This window comes from Miscanthus floridulus, chromosome 8, assembly GCF_019320115.1.
Source record: "Miscanthus floridulus cultivar M001 chromosome 8, ASM1932011v1, whole genome shotgun sequence".
Taxonomy (NCBI): Eukaryota; Viridiplantae; Streptophyta; class Magnoliopsida; order Poales; family Poaceae; genus Miscanthus; species Miscanthus floridulus.
In genome coordinates this window covers 116,626,326-116,643,088 of record NC_089587.1, presented here as the reverse complement: position 1 = coordinate 116,643,088, position 16,763 = coordinate 116,626,326, and the positions used below count along the sequence as shown (strand labels likewise).

Genomic DNA, 16,763 nt, shown 5'->3' with positions numbered 1-16,763 from the left:
CCTCAACCACCTCTGGTAAGAAAGTTTCTACTATTTGGGATTACTTCCATGAGATTAAGGAGAATAAAATTCGAGTTGCTGCCATCTGTAAACATTGCCGGGCGTGATACACTGCTAGATCATCTGCTGGCACGGGCCATTTGAGATGGCACATGTATTCCTGTATGAGAAAACATAATCATGCTAGTATGGTCCAGTCTAAGCTTGCTCTGAATCCTGATGGTTTAAAAAATTGGGTGTATGATCCTATGCTTGCTCGCACTGAGTTGTGCCGTTTGATTGCTAGGCTAGACCTTCCTTTAGGGATAGGTGAGACACAGGCTTGGGAGGATTACATTAAGCGTGCTCATAATCCTCTGTTCGAGAAGGTTTCTAGGCAGACCACCACTAGAGATATGTGTAAACTTTTTGATGAACAACGTGCTATGCTTATGAAATCTATGTTGCCTGCTGCATCTTTTGTTTCTTTGACATCTGATATTTGGTCTGGTAATGCTAAGGAGGATTATATTTCTATTGTTGCTCATTATGTTAGTGTAGATTGAGAGTTACAGAAAAAAGTTGTTGGTCTTAGGCTGATTGATGTTTCATATTCTGGTGAAAACATTGCTGATAGGATTTCTAGTGTGGTTGAGGAGTTTGGTTTGATTGACAAGGTTTTTTCTGTGTCTCTAGACAATGCTTCTGCTAATTCTAGGGCTTATGAGATTTTGCAACCTATGTTCTTTGGTTATTTGGGTTCTTATCCTGCACCTACAAGAGATGATCCTAACAAGGTGCAGTACTTGCTTGTGCATCAGCGTTGTGCATGCCATATTATTAATCTGATTGTTAAATCTGGCATGAAGAGGTTGAAACCTTATACTGAAGATTTCAGAACTACAATAAGTTTTTTAAATTCCTCTAATCAAAGAATTGCATTGTTTAAGAACTACTGCACTGCTCAGGGTCTTAACCTAGAAAGTTTGGCTTGGATATGGATGTTAGATGGAATTCTACTTATTTGATGCTCAAACACTTGCTGCCATACAAGGAAGTCTTTCATGTGTTCATTACCTCTAATTATGGTTCTACTTTGTTGACTGCACAACATTGGTATGTTGCTGAATAAATAATGATATTCCTAGAACTCTTCTATAATTCCACTGTTGTCCTGTCTGGTGTTTATTATCCCATAGCTCCACTTGTTTTGCACCATATGCTTGACATGGCTGAACATTTGCAAAATGCTGAAAGAGATGCTAATTTTAGAATGATTGCTACTCCTATGAAGTTTAAATTCCTTAAATATTAGGAGAAAATTCCATAGATTTATTCATATGCATTCATTCTTGATCCTAGAGCTAAGATGAAAGGGTTCTTTAATGTGCTTGAATTGCTTGGTAAGGCAACTAGATGCATTTATAGTGTATACTATGGTGATGTGAAAGATGAATTATATAGATTGTTTGCCAAGTATGAACAGAAATTTGGTGTAGTTAGGTCTCAGAGGGTTTTAGTGCCTTCAGCTCATACTGGTAAGACAAAACAGGCATGGGGAAGGATCTTTGGAGGTCCTGGTGAATCCCCTGTCGGTTCCCCCTCATCTTCATCTACTCCATCTACTGTTAGTGAGCTCAAAGCTTACTTGGACAGTGACCCTGTCACATGTTATGAGGAATCCTTTGACATACTCCTCTGGTGGCGTGACCACAAGCTAACCTATCCAATCCTATCTATTATGGCTCGAGATATCATGTCTGTCCTTGTATCTACTGTCTCTTCCGAGTCTTGTTTCAGCTGTACATCTAGGATACTCGAAAACCGGCGGCGACGCTTGTTGCCTGAGCATGTGGAGATGCTCACCTGCATCAAGGACTGGGAGCATGGTGCAAGAAGGGAACAACATACACCTGAGGACCTAGACCTGGAGGAGGCATTCAAGAACCTCTTCCTCGATGAACAAGGCGAAGGCAGCGGCACCGACGGTACTGCTGGTGGTGGATAGAAGAAGAAGAAGAGAAGAGGAGAGGTAGTCACTCACTCAACTGAAACTTCCATATTGCTTCTTTACATTCAAGTTCACTAACATTGATTGCTTCTGTACAATTTTGCAGGTACTTTTGGTGTGACAGAGTGAGACAGTGAGTCACTATGAATGTTGCCACTGATGTTGGCAGTTGGCTATTGTAATAGGATAGAACTTTTGCTACTATGAACTCACTAAGTCACATTGTCACAATGACTTTGCCACTGATATTGGCTATTATAATAGGATAGAAGAACTAAGACTTTGACACTTTAGAGCTGGCTGTACTCTTTTTTCCTTTCTAGGGTTTCTCACAAGGGTGAGTTTTACCTAGAAAGATTTTTAATGAGACAGCATTGCACAAAACAGCTCATATTCATATAATGATATAATCTTGTCTTTTGTCCCTTGTCCTTGTGTTCTGAGTTGTGAGTTTGAGACTTGTGTCTTGTGAGTTTGAATTGTGATTGTGAAATGTGAATCCTGTGGTTTAGAATTCTGAGAATATGAGTTTTGAATCTGATGTGAATCTGATGTGAATCTGGTGGTTTTGAATCTCTGAGTTGTGAATCTGGTGGTAAAATCATGTTGAAAATGATCAAGTCTTAAAGACTTAATTATTTTTGCAGCCAGGCTATGGGTCGGCACGGCCCGATGAAAATGGTCGTGCCCAACGGACGGCACGGCATGGCCAAACGGCCCACGGGCCGTGCCTTGGGCCGGAGGCCAGGCACGAGCACGCCATAGGCACGGCACGGCCGGCACGGTGGCCCGGTGAGGCACGACGCCGCGTCGGGCCGGCACAGCCCGATGGCCATCTATAGTTGCTAGCGATGCGCGAGTTGCGTGGTCGGAGCGCAGAGCTAAGCACCAGCAAGAATGGCCCAGCCCAATATTTCGGTTGAGGCTGGCAAAGAAGGCTGGTCCGGCCCAAATATGGAGTATGAAATTCTCCTTTTGCTTGCGTAGCTGCAATTTTTCCCCCTTATTTTGCGCGCTTTGTGATTCGTATCCACGTGTTCTACAGTAGAGTTATTTTGTTTATTATGCTGATTTGAAATTGTAAGTACTATGAGTAACGAAGCTCGAAGCAGATTTGGTACTGTATTTACCAGAAGTTTGACGAAGGCTGCTCAGGAGACATCAATCAACTGTTGGGCCGATATATAAGCCGGCTGGTTTCGTCTAATTTAATAGTGTTCTGTGAGGAAGAATAAGCTGAAATATGCTGACTCGGCTGAAAAGTAGTTTAAGCGAACATGCCCTCTGGTTTCGGTTGACTCGGCTGGTTTCGGCTGATTCAACTGCAGCGAACAGGCTGACTCGGCTGGTTTCGACTGATTCAACTGCAGCGACACCTTATTCCCCATGCATTGCGACAAAATAGAGTGAACGCTGTCATCTCCTCTATGTCTATCCAGTATCCATCCACTCCCAAAGTCAGGATGGCAGGGTTTTGTTGCTTTCATCTCCATCATCCATCACAGCAGAATCAAACTTCGACTGCTCATATGGATCGAACCTGGGCTACCAATTCCCAGTTACGACATTGACGTGAATGTTGAGTGTTTGCATATAGTGGTCATAATGTCAAACTTGATGTCGAGTTATGGTTCTTTTTCTGGCTTTCATTTTAATAGGAGAGAGAAAAACAGTTCCTATGAAGTATGAACAATGCAGATACAATTACAAGTGTAGAAAAAGTTAGAGCCACAAGTTATGCCAAACATGCCATTAGCATGTTGTCTTTTGTTTTGGCTCAATGAGTTGCATTTTTTTCTAAAAAAAACAACACCACAATTCACGTTCCCAATTAAGACCGTTCTCTCTGGAAAAAAAATCCCGGCCGGCCTCCAGAAAACGCATGGTCCACCATGGCTCCGTTCGCCTGGCCTTAAATTCGGCTTGATCCGCTTCTTTTTTCATCCGGAACAGTGTTTTTCTCTCACAACATTTCATCCAGAACAGTGTTTTTCATCCAAATTCCTCTAGCCGAACAGGGCCCACATTATTTCTTTTTCCTTCGCTTTGTCATGAAAACAGTTATCTGATGGCATGAGAGGTACCATCACCTTTCAGTGTCAAATAAAAAAAATTCCAGTTTTTTTTTTTAAATTTCTGTAACACTCAATAGCATATAGAGGCTAGTTAAACCTTTTTTTTTGGTAGTATAAAACAGTTATATACACCAAATCTAAGGGCAGTGGTTGGATATACTTTCATCATCTTATTCACAGGCCCAAGTTGGATATACATTTTCATGTCTAAAGCAGCATAAAACTCATGCGGGCTGCTAGTGCACAACAGGTCTCCACGTCCACTTATTTCAACTTTTCGAGTCTCATGTTCAAAGCATATTATTATATATGAACATATCTTCAAAAACATAAAATTACAACATCAGTACTGTTTCATTACTTGAAAACATCTGATGGCGGCACATAACCAACACAGTAATTATATGGTGCAGAAAAGGGTCTTAACCAGGGGAGGATTTGCTCTTTGCACTTGATGCATCCATCCATCCATCCATCCATCCATCCATCACTGATCAGTTCCAGAACCAGGATGTCCAGTTGGCCAGCTGCGCCTCCTCGGCGCCATGGTGGGTGACCCCTGCAGCGAACATGGCATCCGGGAGATCAAAGCTGCAGCCCTCGTTGCTGACCACACCACCATCCTCTTCCTCCGAAGAGAGGGCACCATGGCCAGTGCAGTCACCGCTGCTGTGGAGGTCGTCCTTGAGCTGCTGCGCCAGCAGTTTCTCAGTGCCTGACACAGAGGTGTGTTCGTCTGGCTGGTCGACCTCTTGGGCAGCAGTGGTCGCCGACGGGGATGTCTCCTTGCCTTGCAGCTTCTCCGTTAGGGAGATCACCTGTACCACACATTGTTAATTGTGTCGATCGTAGTCATTGAAACATTACTATTCAGCTGGCATTGTGATCTGATCTGATAAAGGGGACCATCAGCACATGCGACCTCTGGGTGTATCATTTTTCATATAAGTTTACATTTGACACAGCGTGTGACAATCAGATACTTAAATAAAACAGCAATGGTATGATTGATAAACTGTGGTACTGTCTTAAGAGGCCTTATGAAAGATGTTAATGACATCTAACATGTAATTTGTGCAGATTTCACTGTGCCAATATTAGTATTTTCCTTCAAACATGATTAAACTGCAAACTCCTAGTGATTATGTATATATTCCCTCTACAAAATAGTCTAAGCAATCTTTCAGTAACACAACCTAGAAACATGGATCAGCCATCCCCAGATAGCTTTAAAAACACATTGAACTATTATCCTTGAAAAGGCCTTAGTGATTCTCAGTCGGTCAACAAAAAAAATCAAGTGTCATGTTCAGTCAAATTGGATATTTTAACTATTTCTAGCCAGCAAACAATTTAGTAGTATCCCTATTTTCCAGTAGTATTTTTCATCAGAAATGGTATGGGCTATACATGCAAGCTAATCAGTACAATCTGATCTAAGTAAAAACTACAACAATATAACCATTGGTCTAACTGATCCCCATCTATTTGGCATTTCTACCTAAGAAGAAGAATATTTAAATTTCAAGAGATTATTAAAAGGGATGCATTTAATGAAGATAGCATAAGTGTTGTGATTGTGAATTCTGTGAACATTAGTTGCAATACTTTCAGAAGTTCTAAAACAGATAATAGATATTGAGGTAAGCATATTAATTACATCTGAATATTTTTAAGATCCAACCAGTCTCATTCGTAGGGTATGGAGAAAACAAATACAGTGAATAGAGCAATGATTGCAATATTAAATTGTAGGTCTTTATCTTCCTTTGTATTTCTAAATCTTGACATGTTTTAGACATATACTAGAGCACATCTTCCCTAAAATCTAGCATTAGTTTGAGATTTAAATCCAGTTCATTGTCAAACATTTAGACCTATTAAGTATTAAAGACATCTTAAGCTAGACTGTTCATTTTAATTAATATTTGCACATACACGGATACACCTCTATAAGAATTGTCACTCAAGTCTAAACTAAACAATTATTTTGATTTAATTACAAAGGACGACTGCTGTTGCTCATGACATGACTGAGTATTTGGTAATCTGTTTACAGCAGTTGACAAAAAATAACAATAATTCACTATATGTATTTCAAAAGGCGTGATGCATAGATTAGAGCAATTAACTCTTTCACATCGTATAGGTTAGTGTAAATTATCGGGTTTAGACTTGGGAGGCGCACAATAGGTACCCAAGATTCCTAAGCACTGCAGAGTTGAATTGGATAATAGCTAAAATACATCCAGTTGTGGGTCATTGTTGATGACTACCTATGGCCAAATTGAAGGTGACAAAAGTGGTACTAGATTATTTAATTTTATAAACAGTAACCTGCCGTGAGAAGACAGCTTTTTCACACAGAGGCCCTTGGGCTTCAGAAAATTTGAACACCAAGACCTACGTTTTTCTAGCTAAACCCTCAAAACTCCTTATAATCTTACCAACCTTCATTACAAGGGGCTGTGATTGCCGATTGACAATTGCTCGACATAAATGTCTTGAATGGGAACATCATACATATAAGCATCAGAAAGACGAATTGACTATTTCTCTCATTAAATCACACTTTGGAAAGAAGCTACTACCGATAGCAACACTACTGGATAATGTAAGTATTCGGTTGTTTTGGGTGTATGGTCGAAAGTCATTATATTATCTAAGCATGCTCATCTTAAAGCCCATGTTTCAGTAATGTTGATAGCATTGATGACACTAACTTGACATACATGCTGGGATTTCAAAACATCCAAACAATGATGATCATCAACTCTAGTTCCTAGGGATATGCACGCACCTGCAATCTTTTTATCGCACCATGGCATGGAACTACAGACCATGATCTTTATTTAACAGAGAGAAGAGAGGCAAATTAACAAACATAAAGTGGAAAAGATGCCCAATGATACCAATACCAATTTAAAGTTAACATGAAGCTTAAGGACCGTTCGCAAAAATTGTAGCTAAATCATTAAGTTGGCAATAGGAACAAGTTCAAGGATCCAGATGGCATTTCCTATTTATTCGATCCACCTAGGCAGCAGTGCGGCGACCAACCTAACTAACTGGGGAGCGAAGATGCCTGAACAACGCATGTGGTAACCGATGAAATGAAATCAAGTAAAAATCGATTAGCCGCGGAGACGAAGCGAGGTGATGAGTCAGCTACCTGTGCCCGGAGGCTATCGTTGTCGGCCAGCAGGCCCTGGTGGTCGGCGGCGAGCGCGTCGTAGGCAGCCTTGAGGCGGTCATAGTCGGTCTCGAGCTGCTTGGTCTTCCAGCGCGCGCGGCGGTTCTGGAACCACACGGCCACCTGGCGTGGCGCCATCCCCAGGCGGCGAGCCAGCTCGGTCTTGCGCTCCGGCTCCAGCTTGTTCTCTTCCTCGAAGCTCCGCTCCAGCAGCTGCACCTGCTCCGCCGTCAGACGGCGCTTCTTCTCGGGCGCCTGCTCGTCGTAGTACTCCTCCTCAAGGAGCTCCTCGTGTGTGGTCAAGAAGGGCCGCTTGCCCACGCGCGTCGCGTCGTCCATGCACAGGACCGCCATCGGAACACCTGCGCCACATGACCATTGACCACCGGTTAAGCAATCGGCGTCTCGAGAACCACGAGACGCATCCAGATCTGACTGGCCCATGGTACACGGATAGTCACTGACGCACCTCGTAAGAAGCCGTTGCTGTTGGCGCTGCCTCCGCCGCCGAAGAGCAGCATCTGCGTGCCGCCGCCGCCCCGCCGCGCGCCGCCGGAGTCGAAACTGACCGCGCTCGGATCCATGCTATGCTGATTCTTGCCCGCGCCCTAGTCCCTTCCTCTCACCAAGAACGCGACAAAACCCAATCTTGAAACCCGTACGCCGGTACGCGCGCGCACACACGCACACACGAGCCACAAACACAAACACAAACTTGAACGGATGCTAGGACCACACAGCAGCAGCGGGCCGCCGCCGAGGCGATCGGAAGGGGCGGGCTCAGAGGAAGCAGGAGGAGGAGCTGAGCTTATGGCGGAAGAAGCTAGTGCTCCAGAGCAACCGCGTGGACGTCTTCATGGGGTACAGCGAAAACCCCATGAACCAGCCGCAGGGCAAGGAGACTGGGGGGCTTCCTCCGGCGAGCGGCTCCTCCCGGTGGCCGGGCGGACCGGCCAGGGGCTGAACTGCAAATAGAACTTCTGAGGAGGGGGTTGACACGGAGGGATGGGGCCGATGATGGGAGCTCCGGTGGTGGATGCCGCTGCAAGTGTTTTTTTTTTAATTTGGGAAATTTTTTTGGATGAATTTTGTGGCTAAAGTTGAGATGACGGGGAATTTATAGGAAGCGGGAGGTCCGGCCAGGTGTGGTATTGACGGAAATGCCCTCACTGTTAGGATGTGATGTTGCCTCCTGATTGGGGATTAGGGGCTCTTTTTTTTTAATTTAATCACGAACATGATGCAGTTTTGGGATCTAAGTTGCCTCTGACGGCGGATCACGGACGCGTAAGCGAGGTTTAAGGTAAGGCACTTTTCTTAATAATATAGATAGATGCTGACTTTTCTAGCTTGGAAAGCATTATTGTTCTTTGTTTTTTCAGATCAGAAGAGGAGAGAGGGTTGGACTTGCATTAGAGAACATGAGCATATGGACACCTGTTCATCTGTTGCGTGCTGGCAAGTCTACAAGTTTTCAATCCAGGCAAATTGTTTGGGGAGCCCAATTAACCTGTGTGTCATCATATGATGCACGAAAACTTTTTTTTTGATAGAAAACTTAATTTTGGGTGTAGAAGCATATATAAAATAAAAATAAAAACAAGATAGACTTCAGGTGTAGGAAATTCCAGCAGTAGTTGCAACATTTTATTTACGTTACACTCATATCAACTTGTTGATCTTTTTTGAAAATTTATATTTTTGAAGAAAGGCCTTCATTTAATAAATTAATGGAAAAGATTTCCATTTGAATCATTAAAATATCTGCGAGACCGATATTCTGGAGGGATGGAAATGGAAATGAAAATTTTCGCTTATCAGAACAAAAGTGATAATTGCTTTATGACTTACAGTGTTTTGCAGCAGTGTCAATATGTTTTTTCTATTTTTTTTCACTTAGCACAGTGTCAATATGTTTTTCCTATTTTTTTTACTTAGCACAGTGTTGCACTTGCTAACTAATAAATTGAAATATGAGAAAATTACGACTGTGCATGAATTGTCTACGTATATAAATCATTACTGACCATTTCCGTCCCTGGTTCATGTGCTCTATTTCAGCGCTAAAGAATAAAAATAATTGAGGAGATGTAGAGGAAGACCGAAGCTGACATGGGAAAGACAATAAAAAGGGATTTAAAATGTTAGGATATATCTAGATATCTTTGTTTGGATAGGAGTGCTTGGAAAGTAGCTATTGACGTGCCTGAACCGTGACTAGAGGCTCATGTTGAGTTTCAACTCTAGCCACTCCAACTTGCTTGGGAGTGAAAGGCATTGTTGTTGTTGTTGTTGTTTGTGGTGGTGGTACCATTCAAAATATTTTGACCCATTCGGAGAGATCATGGCAACAAAATATTACACAATTTTAACCACACAAATTGTCCTAGGCTTGTTTGGACATAATCACATAACAAATAGTACATCCATAAGGTGCAATATTGAGTTAAGCTTAAAATGTTGCGGATTAAGCGCTTGTTCTATGGAGCACGGCTGAGCTGACTTAGACGGATGCCAAGATGATCCATTAGATAGATGCATGTAAAATTGGTGTTAACTTGGAGTTAAAAGGGCTACAAGGGTTGTATTTATAAAGCAATAATAAAAGTATTTCTAGCCATTGCATCAATCATGCATAAAAGCTATTTGTTATTACTCCGTGGTTCCTTCGTTCCAAATTATAAATTATTTCGGTTTTTTTAAGAGTCAAAGGATCTCTAGTTAACCAAAACTATAGAAAAAATTAAAAAGATTCATGACATCAAATAGATATACTATGAAAATATAATCAATGAAGCATCTAATGATACTTATTTGGTATCATACATGCTATTATTCTATTATATAAATTTGATCAAACTTGAGATGTTTTGACTCCCCAAAAAATTAGAATGACTTGTAATTTGAGACGGAGGGAGTACAACTTTAGATCTAGAAGCGAATAGAGAGAGAGAGAAACACAAGACATGAATATACGGTACCAGCACATATTTTATTAGTGAAGTTTCACCTATTCTTAGTAAGGTTCTCTTTGGAATAAAGGAAAATTAGAGAAATTTTAGTGTAATCGTATAGGAAAATTTCTCGTGAAGCCCTTTGGAACACCTGATTGGTTCCTTCAAATCCTATAAATTTTTTATGCAATGACTTGTTTCGTAGAAATTTTGGAGGAAATCTACTAATTAAGAGTGGAAAGTTCCTTTCGTGTCACATTCTCTAATCAAATTCCAATATTTTTCTTATGTTTTACTGAAACGTTCGATCTTATGGTATCTTTTCATAGCAGCGTACACAACTACAGTAATGAAGACAATGGTGTAACGTCTAGACCCGCGAAGACGGCTAAGACCCACTCTACACGTTGAATGAACCACACCTGCTAATTAACTCTCTTGTGCTTTCGTCCTCGCTTCGCGCAAAAGGATCGATCCGGAGTTAACAGCCTCCTAGGTCTAGGCTTTTAACTTGATTCAGCTCTCCTTCAGTTTCCAGTATGGTACTAATTTCCGTTGCTACAGTGTATGCTTGGGTTCATGAAACTTATCCATATCCTTTTACACATGGTTGAAGGATGTTGATTGGGTGAATACAATGCATGAAGAATTGAACAATTTCACAAGAAATCAAGTATGGGAACTAGTTGAAAGGCCAAAGAACCACAATGTGATTGGAACCAAATGGGTCTATAGAAACAAGCAAGATTAAGATGGGATGGTAGTAAGGAACAAAGCAAGATTGGTAGCACAAGGCTATACACAAGTTGAAGGTATTGACTTTGGATAAATATATGCCTCGGTTGCTAGATTAGAAGTAATTAGAATCTTGCTAGCCTATGCTTATGCCCACAACATCAAGCTCTATCAAATAGATATCAAGAGTGCATTTCTCAATGGCTACATCAATGAAGAAGTATATGTTGAGCAACCTCCCGGTTTTGAAGATGACAAGAAGTCCGACCATATGTACAAGTTGAAGAAAGCACTGTGTGGCTTGAAGCAAGCGCCTAGAGCATGATATGAGAGGTTGAGGGATTTTTTACTCTCTAAAGGGTTCATAATGGGAAGGCTGACACCACTATTTTCACCAAGAAGATTGACAAGAACTTGTTTGTGTTGCAAATATATGTTGATGGCATCATATTTGGATCAGCAAATCAAGACTTTTATGAAGAGTTTGGGAAGATGATGGCTAATGAGTTTGAGATGTTCATCATTGGAGAGTTGAGTTACTTCCTTGGTCTTCAAATCAAGCAATTCAAGAATAGTACATTTGTGAGTCCAGACAAGTACATCAAAGACATGCTCAAGAAGTTTGGCATGAGTGATAGTAAAGCCATAAGTACACCAATGTGAACAAATGAAAATTTGGATAGTGACGCAAGTGGCAACATGGTGGATCAAAAGTTGTTTCGGTCTTTGATTATAAGCCTACTCTATGTGACCGCATCAAGGCCGAATGTCATGTTTAGTGTGTGCATGTGTGCAAGATTTTAAGCCTCACCAAAAGAAAGTCATTTGAAGACTACAAAGAGAATATTGAGGTACTTAAAATATACACAAAATGTTAGTTTGTGGTATCCCAAAGGAGCAAAGTTTGAGCTAGTGGGTCATTCCGACTCGGATTATGCGGGATGCCAGGTTGAAAGGAAGAGCACCTCGGGCACATGTCAATTATTAGGAAGATCACTTGTTTCTTTGTCATCAAAGAAGCAAAATAGTGTTGCATTATCAATCGCCGAAGCCGAATACATATCCACCGGTAGTTGTTGTACACAAATACTTTGAATGAAGGCCACCTTGAATGACTTTGGAATCAAGTTAAAAAAAAGTGCTATTGCTATGTGACAATGAGAGTGCAATCAAGCTCACCAATAATCCGGTTCAACATGCAAGAACAAAGCACATTGATGTCGCCACTATTTCATAAGAGATCATCAACAAAAAGGGAATATTTGCATTGAGTGTGGGTACCGAAGATCAACTTGCCGACATATTCACCAAGCCATTGGATGAGAAAAGGTTTTATAAGCTAAGGAATGAGTTGAATATATTGGATTTCTCAAATATGTGTTGATGCACCCCCCACTTATATGACATGCCTCTCATTCGAGCAATTCAAGGTAAAAGTTAATTGGCATGAATACATCCTTTGCTAAGGACATGATTAGTGCATCTAGTCATTCCTCATATATTATAGGCTCATTTGTGAAAATCAAATAAATTTGATGCTTATATGGTACCACTATTGCTTCTACGCTTGACTTGATCTAGTGGTAGTATATGACATGTTTGTAGGCTTGTGAACCTAGTGTTTGATCTAGAAAATAAGCTATAAGTTTTAACTCAACATGGTACAAGATAACCCTTGAAATGAGGTGTGAGGAAGCTTGTACTTGGATCAAACCGAGTTAAATATATTTGGCAAGTATTCTAGATTCAACCAAATTTAGGAAAAATGACCCTCACCCCATTGATTGACATTGATAATCTTAATCTATCTAAAATTGAACCTTTGTAGTCATTGATGACAAAGGGGAAGAAGTAATGCACAAAGATAGTGAAAGGTTGGCATAGGGGGAGAAATATGAAAGTAAGGGGATCAATTAAAATTTGAGCACACAAGTAGGGGGAGCAAGCTTATAAACTTGATTGGTGTATTTGAATGTGCATTTTCATATGTTTGCTTGCATGGCATAAGTTTTAAATTTCAATATCCTTACTTGTGTGGTGTATGCTAGTTGTAGGCTTGAATGATGAAATGAAAAAACTAGCATGCATAGGTTTAGTAACTACACTTGTGTTTATATTGTGAAAACTAGACCCTTACTTCTAATATTGATCTCACGGGGTATTTTAGTTTTTGCGTATGTCTAGTTACCAATGGTGCTAAGGATGGTATAATGGTGCACTCGGATTGGTATCACGCTTCAAAGGTCCATCTATTATACCTTAGCATCATTTGGTAGACATTGCCCTCCCACATTTCCAATTCATGCATATGTGCAAGCTTCAATCCAAACTCTTAGCACATATGTAGGGGGAGCCAATGCTACCATTTGGGGTTCATGAAACTTGTCCATATCCTTTTACACATGGTAAATATGCTTGGGCAAGCAACATAGATTCAATTGAATTTCAATTCATATCTTTGTGAAAGGGTTATCATCAATTACCAAAAAGGGGGAGATTGAAGGCTCTAGTTTGGTTTCAATAAATTGATGAAACCCCATGTGCTAACCTATGTGCTCTAGTGATTATGAGATAGGTAGCATAATTTCAAGTGATGGAGCAAATGAAGATCATGATGTGATGATGGTATGGACATGATGATCAAGTGCTTGGACTTAGAAAAGAGGATAGAAAAATAAAAGGCTCAAGGCAAAGGTATAAGTGGTAGGAGCCATTTTGTTTTGGTGATCGAGACACTTAGCGAGTGTGATCACATTTAGGATTGCTAGCCGTACTATTAAGAGGGGTGAAACTTGTATCGAAAATACAGTTATCAAACTACCACTAGATGCTCTAACTCATTGCATATGCATTTAGGATCTAGTGGAGTGCCAACACCCTTGAAAATGTTTGTGAAAACATGCTAACACACGTGCACAAGGTGATACACTTGGTGGTTGGCACATTTGAGCAAGGGTGGTTGGAGCGACAGTTTTGACCACCGCAACCAGCGCAATGACTCCCACGACCACCGCGACCAACGTAATCAGCGGCATAACCGCCGTGACGATTACAGGAGCAAGCGTGCTCGGGAAGGTGACGGCGAGATCAATACCGTTAAAAAGGGTGGCGGACGTCGTAATTATGAAGACGACTACGCCAAAGCATTGAAGGGGCCCTGCCAGCTCCATCCTAAGTCAAACCATACCATGAAGAATTGCTGTGTTCTCAAGTCTATCTATACACGTCAACAGGCTCTGGATACATCCGACAAGCCTAACAATGCAGGGGAACAACGCAACGAGGATAACGACGATGACGATGCAGACCCTCGTCACAAGTACATCAAGCCAACCGATCGCGTGCACACTATCATTGGAGGCAAAGTGTCCATCGAGACCAAACGGGAACGCAAGCTGCTCGCCCGTGCTTGCTTGAACGTGGCCAACGCCGATAACCTCCTCGCCGATCCGCGGCTCCCTCCGTGGTCTCACCGCGAAATCTCTTTCAGCAGGAAGGACCAATGGGCCGCAATACCGGAGCTAGGACATTTTCCCCTGGTCCTCGATCCTTGTATCAACAAGGTCCAGTTCGACAAAGTACTGATCGACGGCGGCAGCTCTATCGATATACTGTTCAAGAACAGTCTGCCCGCCCTGAAGATAGCTCAGGCGGATCTTAAGCCATACGAGGCACAGTTCTGGGTTGTTCTCCCCGGATAGAGCTCTACACCTCTCGGACAAATCACGCTACCTGTGCAGTTTGGGACCCCGGACCACTTCCGCACCGACTACGTCAACTTTATGGTCGCTGACTTCGACGGCACCTACCATGCTATTCTTGGTCGACCATCGCTCACCAAGTTCATGGCCATACCTCATTATAGGTACTGGTGCTCAAGATGCCTACCAAGAAAGGAGTCCTAACCCTCCGAGGTAATGTGTACGCCACTTACACCTACGAAGACGATAGTTTCAAAATAGTAGAGGCCCACGACCTCTCTATTCGCATGGCCGAGACCATGCTCGACGCTAAGAAGACCTCAGTCGACCACCTGGAGATCCCAGAGCTCGAGGCTCCATGCAAGAACATCAAGTCAAAGGAGCACAAGGTGATCCAGCTGGTCGACGGCGACCCCAGCAAAACAGCCCTTATCGGGGCCAACCTGGGTCTCAAATAGGAAGATGCGCTCGTCGGGTTCTTGAGGAGCAACGTGGATGTGTTCGCATGGAAACCTACCAACATGCCCGATGTACCTTGGAACTTGCTCGAGCACTCCTTGAATGTCAACAGCAAGGCCAAACCTATCAAGCAGAAGCTATGACGGTTCGCTCGCGACAAAAAGGAGGTGATTAGGGTAGAAGTTACATGGCTTTTGGCAGCCGGATTTATCAAAGAAGTGTATCATCTGGAGTGGTTAGCCAACCCGGTTCTTGTATGCAAAAAGAATAATGAATGGAGAATGTGCATTGATTACACTGATCTCAACAAACACTGCCCTAAGAACCCCTTCGGCTTACCTTGCATAGACGAGGTCGTAGATTCAACCACCGGTTGCGAGCTCCTTTCCTTTCTCGATTGCTACTCTGGTTATCACCAGATCGCTCTCAAAAAGGATGACCAGATCAAGACGTCTTTCATCACGCCTTTCGGCGCCTACTGCTACATGACTATGTCGTTCGGGCTCAAGAACGCCGGGGCTACATACCAACGCGCCATTCAGGCCTGCCTCGTAGACGAGATAAAAGACAACCTTGTAGAGGCTTATGTGGATGATGTAGTTGTCAAAACCAAGGAAGCACATACCCTTGTTGACAACCTAAAACACACCTTTGTAGCCCTCAACACATTCCAATGGAAGTTAAACCCAAAGAAGTGCATCTTTGGTGTTCCTTCTGGTATATTGCTAGGCAACATCGTCAGTTATGATGGCATACGCCCTAATCCGAAGAAAGTCAAAGCTGTCTTAGACATGAAACCCCCTAAAAAGGTGAAGGATGTCCAGAAGCTTACCGGATGCATGGCTGCTCTCAGCCATTTCATATCAAGATTAGGAGAAAAAGGGCTACCATTTTTCAAACTGCTCAAAGCATTCGAGAAGTTTGAGTGGTCGGAGGAAGCAGACGCTGCCTTCACGTAGCTAAAACAATACCTTACATCACCTCTGGTCCTCACTGCTCCCAGAGAAGACGAAACTCTCCTACTTTACATTGCGGCAACCAATCGGGTGGTCTCCACTACCATGGTGGTCGAGCGTGATGAGTCAGGCCACGCCTATAAGGTACAGCGGCCAATTTATTTTATCAGTGAGGTACTCAACAAATCCAAGACCAGGTACCCACAGATTCAGAAACTACTCTACGCCATACTGATAACATCCCGAAAGTTGAGACATTACTTCGACGGATATCATGTGGTGGTCATGATCGAGTTCCCTTTGGGGGACATCATTCGCAATAAGGATGCGAACGGGCGCATCGTCAAATGGGCAATGGAGCTATGCCCCTTCTCCTTGGAATTTGCAAGCCGTACTACAATCAAGTCTCAGGCACTCGTCGATTTCATCGTCGAGTGGACAGATTTAAACACTCATGCCTCTCCGGGCTCCGACGAATATTGGACGATGTACTTCGACGGCTCTCTCAACATTGACGGTGCAAGAGCAGGAGTTCTTTTTGTGTCACCATCCAAGGAGCAGCTCCGGTATGTCCTCAGGATTTATTTCCTAGCATCTAATAACGCCGCCGAATATGAAGCATGCCTGCATGGTTTACGCATTGCGGTTGAGCTTGGTGTTAAACATCTCTATGTCTACGGAGACTCGGCTCTGGTCATCA

General features: G+C 42.5%; 1 protein-coding gene across 1 annotated transcript; it reads right to left on the bottom strand.

Moving 5' to 3' along the window:
• Positions 1–4,302: 4,302 nt before the first annotated feature.
• LOC136477207 (homeobox-leucine zipper protein HOX5-like) lies at positions 4,303–8,344 on the bottom strand. The gene is made up of 3 exons (XM_066475292.1): positions 7,728–8,344; positions 7,238–7,620; positions 4,303–4,883 (listed from the first exon to the last, which is right to left on the bottom strand). The coding sequence occupies exons 1-3, from the start codon at positions 7,840–7,842 to the stop codon at positions 4,560–4,562; spliced, it is 822 nt and encodes a 273-aa protein (XP_066331389.1). The 5' UTR covers positions 7,843–8,344; the 3' UTR covers positions 4,303–4,559.
• Between the last annotated feature and the right edge of the window lie 8,419 nt (positions 8,345–16,763).